Raw genomic sequence first — 16,999 nt, forward strand, 5'->3', positions numbered from 1 at the left:
ATCATGACATCAGTGAACTAGTCCTTTCAAGTTATTCCTCTCATTACCTTTCTCTCCTCCTAAAGAAAACAAGAATAGCAGGAATAACTAAAAATACCACTCACCACAATAATTACATTTGCTTCAGGGATTGGAAGGTTTTCCACTTCCAGATCTTGACCAGTCATTGCCAACAAGTTGAGAGAGGAGTCATAGACAGGTTTGGGAAATGTGGATTTAACAGTTATGCCAGGGTGTCGTTTGCTTGTTTGTATATGAGGAGAATGGAAGCTGTATTTATATTTTTTTTCATGGCTTGTGTCCAAGCTCTTCTCAATAGTTTGCACATGGTGGTAGATAAATACAGGTTTCCCACTCTTCTGCTGATGAATTGCCAATAGGTGGTCACTATCTCCTGAGAAACATCCTGTAAGGAAAAAAGGAAAGAGATAAGAATCAGAAACCTATTGAAAAAATAAACAAACCTATTAGATAAAACATTCATATCCTCCCAGAAGCCTCATTACTTCTAAAAGAATTTTTTTTCTGATTTTATGTAATGTCATACAGGTATAAAGCCTCCTTAACAACATTAGAATCCTGATATTCAAAATCAGTTGCCAAGTCCTATTAGTTCTATCTCTCAACATTTATTAACTAATGTGTGCCAGGTACTGTGCTATGTTATTTGTCCTTGGGTTTTAAAGAGGATCAATGACATCATGGGGTGATGTCTTAACTTGTGTGTGAATTGGACTGAAGTGAAGCAGAGTAACTCAAAATTGTCAGCCTCACTCTTTCTTCTAGAGTTGTCAAAGTCCAGTGGCAAGACATAACATAGAATGACAGGCAATGCCTAGGATGTAGTGGATGACCTTGGCATCTTCAATGTCCAACCAAACTCTAAGTGCTCCACAGTACCTGCTTCTGGCTGTTTGAACAAATTTTTCTCATTTACCTGTTACACTAGGAAAGGTCTTCACATATTTAGGATAAATATCCTCCAACATAATAATGGGCTTAAATCCTATTGGTTACCCCTCAACCTAGTTTGGCCTGTCTACCAAGACAGATTTTATCAGATTCTGGCTATTGTGCATGCTGCTTCTTCTTGGAGCCACAGGTAAAAGTTGGGTAACTGGTTGGACACCAAAGGAAGATGAACAACCCTGAAAAGCATTTAGCAAATTCTTATAATAAAGGTCATATAATTTAATATACTATATATTATATTCTACTATATCATATTACAAATATGATCTCATTTCCTCTAATATTATCTCATTACTTCTAGAATCAAATGCCTTCTCTGGCATTTAAAATCCTTAACATTTTAAACTTATCCTTAATTTTTAGGCCTATTACTTATTGCTTAAACCTTTCATGGATCCTGTAGGGCAGTAAAATAGTTTTTCATACATAGCTTTCTATAGAAATTGTGATAAGTGCTGGGCATATACAGAAAGGAAAAAGAAGGGTCTTGCTCTCAAAGAACTATCAATCTAATTCTAAGGCACATGCAAAAAGCAACTAAAAAGAGGGGGAGGGGATGTCTTGTGTAGAATGAAGGCATGCTGAAGTCAAAGACCAGTGAAGTGCAACAACATCATGAATGATGAGGTTGCTGCCCTGGGGGAGGGGAGATCTGGGAGAAGTTCTCCACTGTCCATTCTCTACCCTTTCCAATGAGAGGATACCATTCAGCAGCCCCTACATGTACACACCTGGGTGGGAAATGATGAGATGGAATTCTTCAGAACTTCCAGGGTCTGGGAGGAACGCTCCACAAATATTTGACATTTGTCTCTTTCTTTCTATTCACATAGCCACATTCACACAAGACAAGTGCTCATATGAAAATCAGAAGAAATGATTCAAGGACACTCTCAAGGTCTTGCTGAAGGACTTTAGAATTCATTTAAGATATGGGACAGAACTATCTCTCAATCATGGCCTTCAAAAAAGGCAATGGACTTTATAATTTCCCAACCAAGTACTAGCCAGGCTTGATCATGCTTAGCTTGCAAGATCAGACAGGATATAGAAAGGTATGTTTTTGCTTCTACATCTTGCTTTCAGCAGCTTAATGCTGCTAAATAGAAGCTATCCTTTACATGTCAGTTCTTCAGGCATTTAGGAATTAGTATATTTGATTCACTCTCTCAACTACAAAATTTCTTTCTCTAGGCTAAACACTTGTAATTTCTTTAATAAATTTATAAATTTTATATCTTAATAAATTTTTATATCTTTATAAATTCCATATCCCCCACAAATACCTTAGTAAACTTTTTAAAATGTGTCAGGAGGAGCCAAAGAGAAAAACCTATCAACTAGTTTATTCCTTCATCAAATCCAGCGTTATACAAAAAGATAGTCATGAAAATTGAGGGAGATCTGAATTCATAGAAAACAAAGAATTCATTGTTTATAGTACCTCATACATTACGTATTAATACCTCAATGTCCTCTTCCTTATACAATAAGGCACCTAATACCTCAATGTTCACAAATTTATGAAATTACTTTTTTCCCAAAGAAGACAGTGTGGGAGAACTAGGCATTGTGAAATGAACATATATAATCAAGGACGAGGATAGGTCAGACTGTGCACTGAAAGGAAGTAAAATGGACTTAAAAAGGAGAAATACCAAAAGCAAATCTTGCCAATATCACAATTTTGTCAAGGCCTAGCTCTATCAGTAAGTATGAAAATTCTTTCACATATTTTATAATTAGAAGTAAGTCAAGGATACCAATATGCTTTTAAAATAAATTACTCTGTTGTCAGTGAATAAACAAGAATTTATTGAGCACCTATTATATGCCAGTTGTTAAAGTGCATCCAACTCTTCAAGATCCCATTTGAAGAGATGAAAAGCTGAGGCAAACAGGGTTAAGCGGTTTTCCCAGATTCATGCAACTAATAAGTATCTAAGGTCACATTTGAACACAAGAAAATGTCTTTCTGATTCTAAGCCCTGCTCTTTATCCATTGTACCACCTAGATGCCTAACATATGTCAGACACTGTGCTAAATGTTAGGAATATAAAGATAGGTGAAAAATCAGACCCTGCTACCAAGCTTTTAAGGAGACAACAAGCAAACAACTGGGTACAAACAAGCCATAGACAAAATTGATTGAAGATAATCAAAAGAGGTAATGCACTAACTTTTTTTTATTTAATAGTCTTTTATTTACAGGATATATACATGGGTAACTTTACAGCATTAACAATTGCCAAACCTCTTGTTCCAATTTTTCACCTCTTACCCCCCCCCCCTCCCCTAGATGGCAGGATGAGCAGTAGATGTTAAATATATTAAAATATAACTTAGATACACAATAAGTATACATGACCAAAACGTTATTTTGCTGTACAAAAAGAATCAGACTCTGAAATATTGTACAATTAGCTTGTGAAGGAAATCAAAAATGCAGGTGTGCATAAATATAGGGATTGGGAATTCAATGTAATGGTTTTTAGTCATCTCCCAGAGTTCTTTTTCTGGGCATAGCTAGTTCAGTTCATTACTGCTCCATTAGAAATGATTTGGTTGATCTCGTTGCTGAGGATGGCCTGATCCATCAGAACTGGTCATCATATAGTATTGTTGTTGAAGTATATAATGATCTCCTGGTCCTGCTCATTTCACTCAGCATCAGTTCGTGTAAGTCTCTCCAGGCCTTTCTGAAATCATCCTGTTGGTCATTTCTTACAGAACAGTAATATTCCATAATATTCATATACCACAATTTATTCAGCCATTCTCCAACTGATGGACATCCATTCAGTTTCCAGTTTCTAGCCACTACAAAAAGGGCTGCCACAAACATTCGTGCACATACAGGTCCCTTTCCCTTCTTTATAATCTCTTTGGGATATAATCCCAGTAGTAACACTGCTGGATCAAAGGGTATGCACAGTTTGATAACTTTTTGAGCATAGTTCCAAACTACTCTCCAAAATGGTTGGATTCATTCACAACTCCACCAACAATGCATCAATGTCCCAGTTTTCCCACATCCCCTCCAACAATCATCATTATTTTTTCCTGTCATCTTAGCCAATCTGACAGGGTGTAGTGGTATCTTAGAGTTGTCTTAATTTGCATTTCTCTGATTAATAATGACTTGGAGCATCTTTTCATATGACTAGAAATAGTTTCAATTTCTTCATCTGAGAATTGTCTGTTCATATCCTTTGACCATTTTTCAATTGGAGAATGGCTTGATTTTTTATAAATTAGAGTTAATTCTCTATATATTTTGGAAATGAGGCCTTTATCAGAACCTTTGACTGTAAAAATATTTTCCCAATTTATTGCTTCCCTTCTAATTTTGTCTGCATTAGTTTTGTTTGTACAAAAACTTTTCAGTTTGGTATAATCGAAATTTTGTATTTTGTGATCAGTAATGATCTCTAGTTCTGCTTTGGTCATAAAGACCTTCCCCTTCCACAGGTCTGAGAGGTAAACTATCTTTTGTTCCTCTAATTTATTAATAATTTCATTCTTTATGCCTAGGTCATGAACCCATTTTGACCTTATCTTGGTGTACGGCGTTAAGTATGGATCAATGCCTAGTTTCTGCCATATTAGTTTCCAATTTTCCAGCAATTTTATCAAACAGTAAGTTCTTATCCCAAAAGCTGGGATCTTTGGGTTTGTCAAAGACTAGGTTGCTATATTTGTTGACTGTTTTGTCCCTTGAACCTAATCTATTCCACTGATCAACTAATCTATTCCTTAGCCAATACCATATAGTTTTGGTAACTGCTGCTCTATAATATAATTTTAGATCTGGTACAGCTAAGCCACCTTCATTTGATTTTTTTTTCATTAATTCCCTTGAAATTCTTGACCTTTTGTTTTTCCATATGAACTTTGTTGTTATTTTTTCTAGGTCATTAAAATAGTTTTTTGGGAGTCTGATTGGTATAGCGCTAAATAAATAGATTAGTTTAGGTAATATTGTCATCTTTATTATATTTGCTCGCCCTATCCAAGAGCATTTAATATTTTTCCAATTGGTTAGATCAGACTTAATTTGTGTGAAAAGTGGTCTGTAATTTTGCTCATAAAGTTTCTGATTTTCCCTTGGCAGATAGATTCCTAAATATTTTATATTATCAGTAGTTACTTTAAATGGAATTTCTCTTTGTAACTCTGACTGTTGGATTTTGTTAGTGATATATAAGAATGCTGATGACTTATGTGGGTTTATTTTATAACCAGCAACTTTGCTAAAGTTGTGGATTATTTCTAATAACTTTTTAGCAGAATCTCTGGGGTTCTCTAAGTATACCATCATGTCATCGGCAAAGAGTGATAATTTGGCTTCCTCATTGCCTATTCTTATTCCTTTAATCTCTTTCTCAGCTCTTATTGCTATAGCTAGCGTTTCTAATACAATATTAAATAGTAACGGTGATAGTGGGCAACCTTGTTTCACTCCAGATCTTATTGGGAATGGTTGCAGTTTGTCTCCAAGTAATGCACTAACATTAAGAGAGATCAGAAAAGTGTTCTCATTCAAGATAGAACTGGAACTTGACAGTACTCAGGAAAGCCAGGAAGGAAAAAGAAAGAAGGAAAGAATTCTAAGCTGAGGCACAGCTGATGAAAATGTCCAAAATGGCAGGATGGTAACTTTTATGCAAAGAATAATATCAAAAGCTAAATATATATGGGCAGAGAATATGCATTTGTAGGGACCATGAAGTAACTCAATCAGGAATTGAGTCCAGATAGAATCATGATGGAAGAGACATTTCATGGACAGAGGAGAAATATGTTGAATTGCCATTAGGGCAGATCATATTCTGATTTATTATGTCAAAGCAATGTACATAATTCTTGTTTTTACCAGGCAGAATAGTATACAGTCACGCTCAGAATGAACCCTTGGAGTGTAATTGCTTTAAACCAATTTACGTGTTTATGAAAGGAAAAAAAGGACAAAGCTACTTTTCTTAAAGAGACAGAAGTATACAATCACAAAAAATGATTTGCACCCCTCATCTTTTTGTCAAAAGGGAATCATATTGTTTCAAGCATCATGGGTATCTCCTGCCTTAGATAAGTGATTTACAGTGATATTATCTCATATTCCCTTCTTTTTCTTCCTATCTTCCATATGGATAAATGAAAATCTTTTTTTAAAAAAATACCATTTCTTTTTATATCAAAGTTATTTCTGCATATAACTTGTGCCATCATATAAGCTCCTTTACATAGTTCCCTTGGAAGTAAAACAAATTACGCCAAACCCAACCAATGTGGTAGCTGGATCTGACAATATATCTAATCATTCTGTACCCTTCACTCTTCACTTTTCTAATGAAAGGAGGGCAATATTCCCCAATTTCCTTTCTGGGATCAAAAATGGTTGGTCATAAGAGTTACTCAAGTAATTTTTGGCTTTGTTTCATTTCTGTTATTTACAAATATGGTAAATGCTGTTCTCCAGTTCTGTTTATTTCACTAATAAAAGAAGGCTACAAAATGTATTGGAGAGAGCACTAGAGAGAAATCAAGAGCGCTTAAATCAATTAAACTCATTTTGTTCTGGAAAATGGTATAATTTTTGTAGCATTCATTGAAATAAGTGGACACACTGCAAGAGAATTTTCTTTTTCTTTTTTTTTTTTTAATAGCCTTTTATTTACAGGATATATACATGGGTAACTTTACAGGATTAACAATTGCCAAACCTCTTGTTCCAATTTTTCACCTTTTACCCCACCCCCACCCCCTCCCCTAGATGGCAGGATGACCAGTAGATGTTAAATATATTAAAATATAAATTAGATACACAATAAGTATACATGACCAAAACATTTTGCTGTACAAAAAGAATCAGACTCTGAATTATTGTACAATTAGCTTGTGAAGGAAATCAAAAATGCATGTGTGCATAAATATAGGGATTGGGAATTCAATGTAATGGTTTTTAGTGATCTCCCAGAGTTCTTTTTCTGGGCATAGCTAGTTCAGTTCATTACTGCTCCATTAGAAATGATTTCGTTGATCTCGTTGCTGAGGATGGCCTGATCCATCAGAACTGGTCATCATCTAGTATTGTTGTTGAAGTATATAATGATCTCCTGGTCCTGCTCATTTCACTCAGCATCAGTTCGTGTAAGTCTCTCAGGCTTTCTGAAATCATCCTGTTAGTCATTTCTTACAGAACAGTAATATTCCATAATTTTCATATACCACAATTTATTCAGCCATTCTCCAACTGATGGACATCCATTCAGTTTCCAGTTTCTAGCCACTACAAAAAGGGCTGCCACAAACATTTGTGCACATACAGGTCCTTCCCTTCTTTATAATCTCTTTGGGATATAATCCCAGTAGTAACACTGCTGGATCAAAGGATATGCACAGTTTGATAACTTTTTGAGCATAGTTCCAAACTACTCTCCAAAATGGTTGGATTCGTTCACAACTCCACCAACAATGCATCAATGTCCCAGTTTTCCCACATCCCCTCCAACAATCATCATTATTTTTTCCTGTCATCTTAGCCAATCTGACAGACAGGTGTGTAGTGGTATCTTAGAGTTGTCTTAATTTGCATTTCTCTGATTAATAATGACTTGGAGCGTCTTTTCATATGACTAGAAATAGTTTCAATTTCTTCATCTGATAATTGTCTGTTCATATCCTTTGACCATTTTTCAATTGGAGAATGGCTTGATTTTTTATAAATTAGAGTTAATTCTCTATATATTTTGGAAATGAGGCTTTTATCAGAACCTTTGACTGTAAAAATATTTTCCCAGTTTATTGCTTCCCTTCTAATCTTGTCTGCATTAGTTTTGTTTGTGCAAAAACTTTTCAGTTTGGTATAATCGAAATTTTCTATTTTGTGATCAGTAATGATCTCTAGTTCTGCTTTGGTCATAAAGACCTTCCCCTTCCACAGGTCTGAGAGGTAAACTATCCTTTGTTCCTCTAATTTATTAATAATTTCATTCTTTATGCCTAGGTCATGAATCCATTTTGACCTTATCTTGGTGTACGGCGTTAAGTATGGATCAATGCCTAGTTTCTGCCATATTAGTTTCCAATTTTCCCAGCAATTTTTATCAAACAGTAAGTTCTTATCCCAAAAGCTGGGATCTTTGGGTTTGTCAAAGACTAAGTTGCTATATTTGTTGACTGTTTTATCCCTTGAACCTAATCTATTCCACTGATCAACTAATCTATTCCTTAGCCAATACCAAATAGTTTTGGTAACTGCTGCTCTATAATATAATTTTAGATCTGGTACAGCTAAGCCACCATCATTTGATTTTTTTTCATTAATTCCCTTGAAATTTTTGACCTTTTGTTTTTCCATATGAACTTTGTTGTTATTTTTTCTAGGTCATTAAAATAGTTTTTTGGGAGTCTGATTGGTATAGCGCTAAATAAATAGATTAGTTTAGGTAATATTGACATCTTTATTATATTTGCTCGCCCTATCCAAGAGCATTTAATATTTTTCCAATTGGTTAGATCAGACTTAATTTGTGTGAAAAGTGGTCTGTAATTTTGCTCATAAAGTTTCTGATTTTCCCTTGGCAGATAGATTCCTAAATATTTTATATTATCAGTAGTTACTTTAAATGGAATTTCTCTTTGTAACTCTGACTGTTGGATTTTGTTAGTGATATATAAGAATGCTGATGACTTACGTGGGTTTATTTTATAACCAGCAACTTTGCTAAAGTTGTGGATTATTTCTAATAACTTTTTGGCAGAATCTCTGGGGTTCTCTAAGTATACCATCATGTCATTGGCAAAGAGTGATAATTTGGCTTCCTTATTGCCTATTCTTATTCCTTTAATCTCTTTCTCAGCTCTTATTGCTATAGCTAGCGTTTCTACTACAATATTAAATAGTAACGGTGATAGTGGGCAACCTTGTTTCACTCCAGATCTTATTGGGAATGGTTGCAGTTTGTCTCCATTACATATGATGCTTACTGATGGTTTTAAATAGATGCTGTGATTATTTTAAGGAAAAGTCCATTTATTCCTATACTCTCAAGTGTTTTTAATAGGAATGGATGTTGGATTTTGTCAAATGCTTTTTCTGCATCTATTGAGACGATCATATGTTTTTGTTAGTTTGGTTATTGATATAGTCAATTATGCTAATAGTTTTCCTAATATTGAACCAGCCCTGCATTCCTGGTATAAATCCTACTTGGTCATAGTGTATTAACCTGGGGATGATTTTCTGTAATCTTTTTGCTAATATTTTATTTAAGATTTTTGCATCAATATTCATTAGGGAGATTGGTCTATAATTTTCTTTCTCTGTTTTCAGCCTACCTGGTTTAGGTATCAGTACCATGTCTGTGTCATAGAAGGAATTTGGTAGGACTCCTTCATTCCCTATTTTATCAAATAATTTATATAGCATTGGGGACAATTGTTCTTTAAATGTTTGGTAAAATTCAGATGTAAATCCATCTGGTCCTGGGGATTTTTTCTTAGGGAGTTGTTTAATTGCCTGTTCTATTTCTTTTTCTGAAATGGGACTATTCAAGCAATTTACTTCCTCCTCTGTTAGTCTGGGAAGTCTGTATTTTTGGAGGTAGTCATCCATTTCACTTAGGTTATCAAATTTATTGGCATAAAGTTGAGCAAAATAACTCCTTATTATTTCTAATTTCCTCTTCATTGGTGGAAAGTTCTCCCTTTTCATTTTTAAGACTACTAATTTCATTTTCCTCCCTCCTTTTCTAATCAGATTTACAAAGGCTTGTCTATTTTATTGGCTTTTCATAGAACCAACTCTTAGTTTTATTAATTAGTTCAATAGTTTTTTTACTTTCAATATTTTTAATTTCTCCTTTTAATTTTAGAATTTCCAATTTAGTATTTGATTGGGGTTTTTAATTTGGTCTTTTTTTAGTTTTTTTAGTTTCCAGCCCAATTCATTAATCTTTTCTTTCTCTGTTTCATTCAAGTAAGCCTCTAAGGATATAAATTCCTCTTATTACCGCTTTGGCTGCATCCACAAATTTTGGTATGATGTCTCATCATTGTCATTATCTTGAGTGAAATTATTAATTGTATCTATGCTGCTTCACCCACTCATTCTTTAAGATGAGATTGTTTAGTTTCAATTACTTTTTGGTCTATTTCCCCCTAACTTTTTGTTGAATGTAGTTTTTATTGCATCATGATCTGAAAAGAAAGCATTTACTATTTCTGCTTTCTTGCATTTAATTTTGAGGTCTTTATGTCCTAATATATGGTCAATTTTGAATAGGTTCCATGAACTGCTGGAGAGGAAAGTATATTCCTTCTATCTCCATTCAATTTTCTCCAAAGATCCAACATACCTAATTTTTCTAATATTCTATTTACTTCTTTAATTTCTTTCTTATTTGTTTTGTGGTTTGATTTGTCTAATTCTGAGAGTGCAAGGTTGAGATCTCCTACTATTACAGTTTTGTTGTCTATTTCTTCTTGCATCCCTCTTAACTTCTCCTTTAGGATGTTGAGTGCCATACCACTTGGTGCATATATGTTTAATATTGATATTGCTTCGTTGTTTATGTAGCCTTTTGTAGGATGTAGTTACCTTCCTTATCTCTTTTAATTAGATCAATTTTACTTTTGCTTGATCTGAGATAAGGATGGCTACCTCTTTTTGACTTCACCTGAAGCATAATGATTTTGTCGCCTTTTACTTTTTACTCTATATGTATCCCCTGTTTAAATATGTTTCTTGTAAACAACATATTGTAGGGTTCTGACTTTTGATCCAGTCTGCTATCTTGCCTCCTCTTTATGGGGGAGTTCATCCCATTCACATTTACGGTTAGAATTACTAAATCTGTATTTCTGCCATCCTAATAACCCAGATTGTGCTTTACTTATTCTTGCCTCCCCAACCTCTTTCCCCGTTTTAAACTTATGTACTTCCCTCTTGTATCACGATACTTATCCTCTTTATAATCCTCCTCCCCTTTGAGTCTTTCCCTTCTTCCTTATACTCTTTTTCTTTTCCCTTTTCCTCTCCCTGTTTTTAATGAGGCGAGAGAGAATTTTCTCTAAAACAAATGTCAATTATTTTTCTTTTGAGCCAACTCTGATGAGAATAAGATTCAGCACAATGTTTCTCCCCCTCTCTAAATTCCCTCAGATATGATAAGTTTCCTTAGCCTCTTTGTGGGATGTGGTTCCTCTTTTATCCCTCCTTCCACCTTTATTCTGCGATCATCCCTTTTCCATATCTACTTCCCTTTTTATGTTATATCTGTATCAATCAAATTATACATGTATTCTTTTGTATATCCACAACTAGAAATACAATTCTCAAGAGTTATTTTACCTTTTCTGCATCTCTTGAGTTCTATTCTTGGAGATCAAATTTTTGTTTAGTTCTGGTTTTTTCTTCAGAAACAAATGGAATTCATTTGTTTCATTAAATGTCCATCTTCTTCCTGGAAGAAAATGCTCAGCTTAGCTGGGTAGTTTATTCTTGGCTGCATCTCAAGTTCTTGTGCCTTTCGGAATATCATATTCCAGGCCTTTTTCCTTTAATGTAGGGCAGCCAGATCTTGCGGTGATCTTATTGTGGCACCTCGGTATTTAAATGGTTTTTTTTGGCTGTTGTAAAATTTTTCCTTAATCTGATAGTTCTGAAATTTGCTCAATATTCCTTGGGTTTTTATTTTAGGGTTTCTTTCAGAAGGTGTTCGATGAATTCTTTCAATGCCTATTTTACCTTCTGATTCTATTACATCTGGGCAGTTCTCTTTGATGATTTCTTGTAAAATAGTATCTAGGCTCTTTTTTCATCATAGTTTTCAGAAAGTCCAATAATCCTCAGATTATCTCTCCTAGATCTATTTTCCAAGTCTGTCGTTTTGCAAGTAGATAATTCGTGGTTTTTCCAGTTTGTCTTTTTTGTTTTGCTTGACTGATTCTTGCTGTCTCAATGAATCAGTTAGTTTCAATTTGTTCAGTTCTAATTTTAAAGAATTATTTTCTTCATTAGCTTTTTTACTTCTTTCTGTATATGTCAATTGAGTTTTTGAATGTATTGTTTTGGTCTGTGAGAATTTTTTCCATTTCACTAATTTTTTTAGTGAATTATTTTCTTTTCAATTCTAGATCCTACTTTCTTTGGTGTTCTTTGTCTTTTCAATTCCACGGATCCTACTTTCTTGCGTGTTCTTTGTCTTTTCAATTCACGGATCCTACTTTCTTGAGAGTTCTTTGTCTTTTCCATTCACAAATCCTACTTTCTAGTGAATTCTTTATTTTTCAATTCGTATTTCAGGAAGTTGTTGCTCTCTTGTAAGGCTTCTCTTTCCTTTCCCCATTTATCTTCTAACTCTCTTTTGAGACTTTTAATGGTCTCTTCTATGAGAGCATTATGTAAAGGAGGACAGTCTGATGCATTTTAGCTGTTTGAGGTCTCTTCAGGTTTGCTGACCTGCTCTTTTTCTGCATAAAAGCTGTCGATCGTTCTTTTCATCTTTTTATTCATGTTTTAAAGCCTTTAGGGTAGGTCTCTAGGCTAGGGGTTCCAGCTTCCTCTGCAGAGCAGGGAAAGATGTAAACCGATTTCCGGCTCCGAGGTATGGGATTGCTCTGAGTGAGAGTTTTCCCTTCCCCCAACAGGAAGTGGATTCAGCACTGGCCGAGCTATCGAAGTGCCCAGTAAGGCTGAGTGGGTTAGCGATTGCCCTCGGCTAGAGACTAAGGGGTGAAAGTGTCACTGCCCCAGGCCGGAGCCTCTTGTGGGACTGTGAGTATTAGCAGCTGATGGCAGACCGCAGCATGCAGACCGCCACAAACTCTGCCCAGCGTCTCTGCCTGATGCAAATCGGCCCTGGAAAAGCTCTATGGCCCCAAGCCGAGCTCCCCACTGCACAGATTGGAGGCTAACCCGGCTGCGTCCTCCTGCTGTGCAGGATCACAACTGCCCCAAGGGAAGCCCTGTACTGCAGGTTGGGGCTGTGCGCTTGTGCTGAGATCTGTGCCTTCACCCTCGGTTTGAGACTCTCCTCGGAACCTAATTTCTCTCCCAGTCTGCGCCGATCTCCCCCCTGGCCCCGGAACCAACCTTTTTTGCCGAGACTGCAGATTTTCTTCGGCCGGTGAGTTGTTCTATTTCTTATCTTTATGAATTGTAGCAGTCAAGACTATTTTTGAGGCTCGATATAATATTGATAAAGAGGGTAAGAGAAGAGCTTAGAAAGTCGCGTGTGTCTTCTCCGCCATCTTGGCTCCGCCCCCCAGAATTTTCTAGAAAGTCTTTTTCTCTCTGTCCCCTCCCTGAGGCAGGCCGAAAAAACCTCTTCAGGAGATTCAAGAAGCAATAGTCAAAGCAAATGGATGTTTTCAAATCTAACTAGTATACATACACATACACACACACACACACACACACACACACATATATATATATTTTTAAAATAGAAACAAAAGTTATATTTCCTCCCACAATTTTTTGTTCTTTATTTAAAAGAAAGTTTTCCTGGGTAGAAGAAGAGAAAGAGGGATATATTTGGAAAGATATTAATAAAATCCAAAATAAAAACCCACAGCTATATTAGCATATGGCAAAAACACCCTAACTGACTCTGCAATAGTTTTTAAAGGATATGAAAGGATAGTCATGAAGGAGGTAAAAAATTATATATGGGTACTTTTTGAATCTTGATGTAAAAATTGTATTCTACCATATTGTCAGTTGGTATAGGCTGATGACATGGATATATTATGTCACTGCATGGTACCCTGGTTTTGAAAGTGAAAAATGTAAACTTGAAGTTAAATGATGTTTGTACTCTGATATGTTATATTTCTCAATACTATTCATATAGGTAGTTACAGCATAATAAACTGATTTCCACAAAGCCTGAAACTTAATTGAAATTTGAGAATGATAATAGTCTGATCATTATAACAGTACAGTTTAAATTTAAATGTTTTCATTTTAACTTTAAAAAGTAATTAATATTTCTCTGTGATGGAGAAATAATAATTGATTTGATGAGTAAATCAACTTAAGTTATTGAAATTATTAACGGCAAAGACTACAGAGACAAGTTAACTAGTGAATTTTAAAAAATCTCCAAAGCTCATACCCATAAAATTCATCATGGGGATAGATAAATACTATTATTATTGGAGATGAAAAACTACTTATTGTATTTGTTTTACACACATGATTTTGTTTTGATCACAGCATGACATCTGATATGTTGCAGCACCTTGAAAGGATTCATGTAGAATATAGTTGACAGGATATTTTTGAAAATATGATGCCTTTATGAGGGAAAACTTTAAAAAATATTATGTTTGTGATAACAAAAAGATTGTTTGCATTATATGTGTATGCTTACATATAAATTTTACATACACATTTACATTGACAGTTGCTGAGGACAAAAACTTGATTTAAAAAAGATAAATATTAAAAAAGATTGAAGATCTTGATATGATTCAAATGATTCTCTTAGCAAAGCATTTGAAAATCATCATCAATGGTTCCACTTGCAAAATAATACAGTAGTAAGAAGAATTGTCCATTAGTCTGAAATTTTTGTGATCTATTAATTAAGGAAATAAAATCTTCCCATTTTGTAGTTACAAATGAAGTAACTAACAGTAGTTAAAAATATTCATTTGATTATGTATGTACAGAATGTCTTTGAAAAAATGTTAGGAGATATTTTGTTATTTTGAAAGCCTATGCTTGAGTTTGTCTTATAATAGGACACTAAAACAAAGGCTTGAATTTTAGATAAATTTAAAGTTTGACCATGGGTAAATAATTACCTAGCTTAATAATTATAAATAATAAAAATTCTACTCATTTTCATAAAATCTTTATTATGTGAAAGGGCTGTCTATTGTAGATTTTATAATGATTTTTAAATTTATTAGTGGTTGAAATAAATTATGAGTTGCATTTCCATCAATAATGCCATGTTTTAAGAAATTTATGATGAAAAACAAGCCTACCCATGGCATATTATATTATGATGGGTATTAATTATGTTATCAGTATGAAAATTATAAGATGAAAAATAGGCATCTCTGAATATCAATGGCTTCACTTCAGATTTGTGATTAATTTATGCTATTAAATTGTAATATGGTCTTAATTTTATTTGAAGGAAATATGAGATAAAAACATTATTTGTGTAGATTCTTTTGTGAAATGTGGGCAGATGGTGCAAAAAAAAAAAAAACCCAACCTTTATTTTTGCAAAAATGGGAGTACTGTTATATAATCTTGGAAACCACAGTACAGTAGAATATCTCAAAATGAGACTTGGAAGTCTCTGTCCCAGATATTGCAAAGGAATTACAAAAAAAAAGATGAGATGCAATTTATAGAATACATATGTATTTGATTTTAAAAGATATCAAAAGCAAAGCAATTGTGAGTCTTTGTCTTTTGTGAACTACCTTCAGTTAATCACAGCAAGGGTGTATGGCTATGTCTACACAAATAAACTGATTTTAATTAAATTTTGTTTTTACAGTTAAAATCAGTTTCCTTTTAAAAGCCAATTTCAATTTTTGTTGTAATGCAGCAAACATCCAATGGTATTAAACATGTCACTTTCAACCAGTTATTTTACCCTGATATTGACTAGCAAAATAAACTATTGCTTTTTGTGGAGAATTTTCCACCATAGAATCAGAAGACCACAGGATGTGAATCCTGTCTTTTCAATTTTTGATGAGTTACTTCACCCTTCTGGCCTTCATCTTCCCATTCTACAAAATGAATGCTTTGGATTAAAGAGTTATCATGGAACAATGCAAAGAGCCTGGAATTTGTAGTCAAAAGACCTAAGCTCAAATTCCAGGTCTCTTGCAGACACCTGTGAAACTTTGGCAGGTTATGTATTTCCCTGGCCCTCAGTTTCCTTATCTCCAAAACAAGATGTTTATACTGCATGGCCCCTAAGGGATTCTCTATTTCTAAATCTATAACTGCATGATCTTCAAAGTAATTTTTTTTTAATTTCTGAGAAATTAAGAAATTTCACAAAATGTCAAATTTTTCATTCGTCAATTTTTTCATTATCCACCAGCAACTCTTCAAAAAAGAATTGAGATAACATTATAATTGAAAGAATTCCTGACTCCAAGAATGCTATCTAAAATGGGATGTTAAAAATCTTATACATAACCTCTTGAGTCAACAGTACAACAAACAATAGTTTTCAGGTTTTGAAATTTGCTGTTTTAACAAGGCATTCCATGAATTTGGGTAGCAGTACACGTCTAATATTTCTATTAACTAATTACTATCTAATATTTCTATAACTTGGGTCATGAAGTCACCACCCAAATGGCCAATTTTCTTTGGCAACATGAGCTTCCTATGTAATACTATGAGAGTCTTCAGTTAGAAAAAACAAAAAACTAATCCTTCATGGATATTAGATATTTTTACAAAGGAATATTTTAGCTTTGCTAGTAGACATACTCTCTTCTCTCAATATGAGTATAGTCTAGAATGTTAAAACTTTCCCAATTAAAACTGGTTACGCCTTCATTTAGCCAAAACTGATGCTGTAAAACTTCTATTTGGTGGGCTGAATAAGACTACTACTGCTGCTGAGGTTTGAGGATTTGACCCCAAAAATATATTGGGGTCATGAGGTGTCTCAAAAGCATTTGTACATAGATTCTCTCCAAATCATTATAGTACTATTTGTATGATAGTTCTACTAATACATTATAGTACTACTAGTATTATTACTACCACAACTATGCAATATTCTAATTCTCAATTCATTTTTTTACATGAAACTTACACAAAAGTTGCATTGCTCATAGTAAATGAGATAAGTAGTAATAGTAGTAGTAGTAGTAGTAGTAGTAGTAGTAGTAGTAGTAGTATAACAGCTATTGTTTATATAGCAATTTCTATATACCAGTGGCCACATAGTCACTTTGCAATTACTACCTCAGTTGATCCTCGTGACAATCTTGGGAAATAGATGCTATTATTATCCCCAATTT

The 16,999-nt window shown here is 34.2% G+C and overlaps 1 protein-coding gene across 2 annotated transcripts in view; it reads right to left on the bottom strand.

Moving 5' to 3' along the window:
• PTPRR (protein tyrosine phosphatase receptor type R) overlaps nucleotides 1-16,999 on the bottom strand; it is a 371,281-nt gene that overhangs the window by 338,933 nt on the left and 15,349 nt on the right. For both annotated transcript variants that reach the window (XM_031939192.1, XM_031939194.1), the window contains exon 2: nucleotides 105-406. In XM_031939192.1, the coding sequence (XP_031795052.1) occupies nucleotides 105-406 (302 nt within the window). The remainder of the gene's footprint in view (nucleotides 1-104; nucleotides 407-16,999) is intronic.

This window comes from Sarcophilus harrisii, chromosome 5 (genome assembly GCF_902635505.1).
Source record: "Sarcophilus harrisii chromosome 5, mSarHar1.11, whole genome shotgun sequence".
Classification (NCBI taxonomy): domain Eukaryota; kingdom Metazoa; phylum Chordata; class Mammalia; order Dasyuromorphia; family Dasyuridae; genus Sarcophilus; species Sarcophilus harrisii.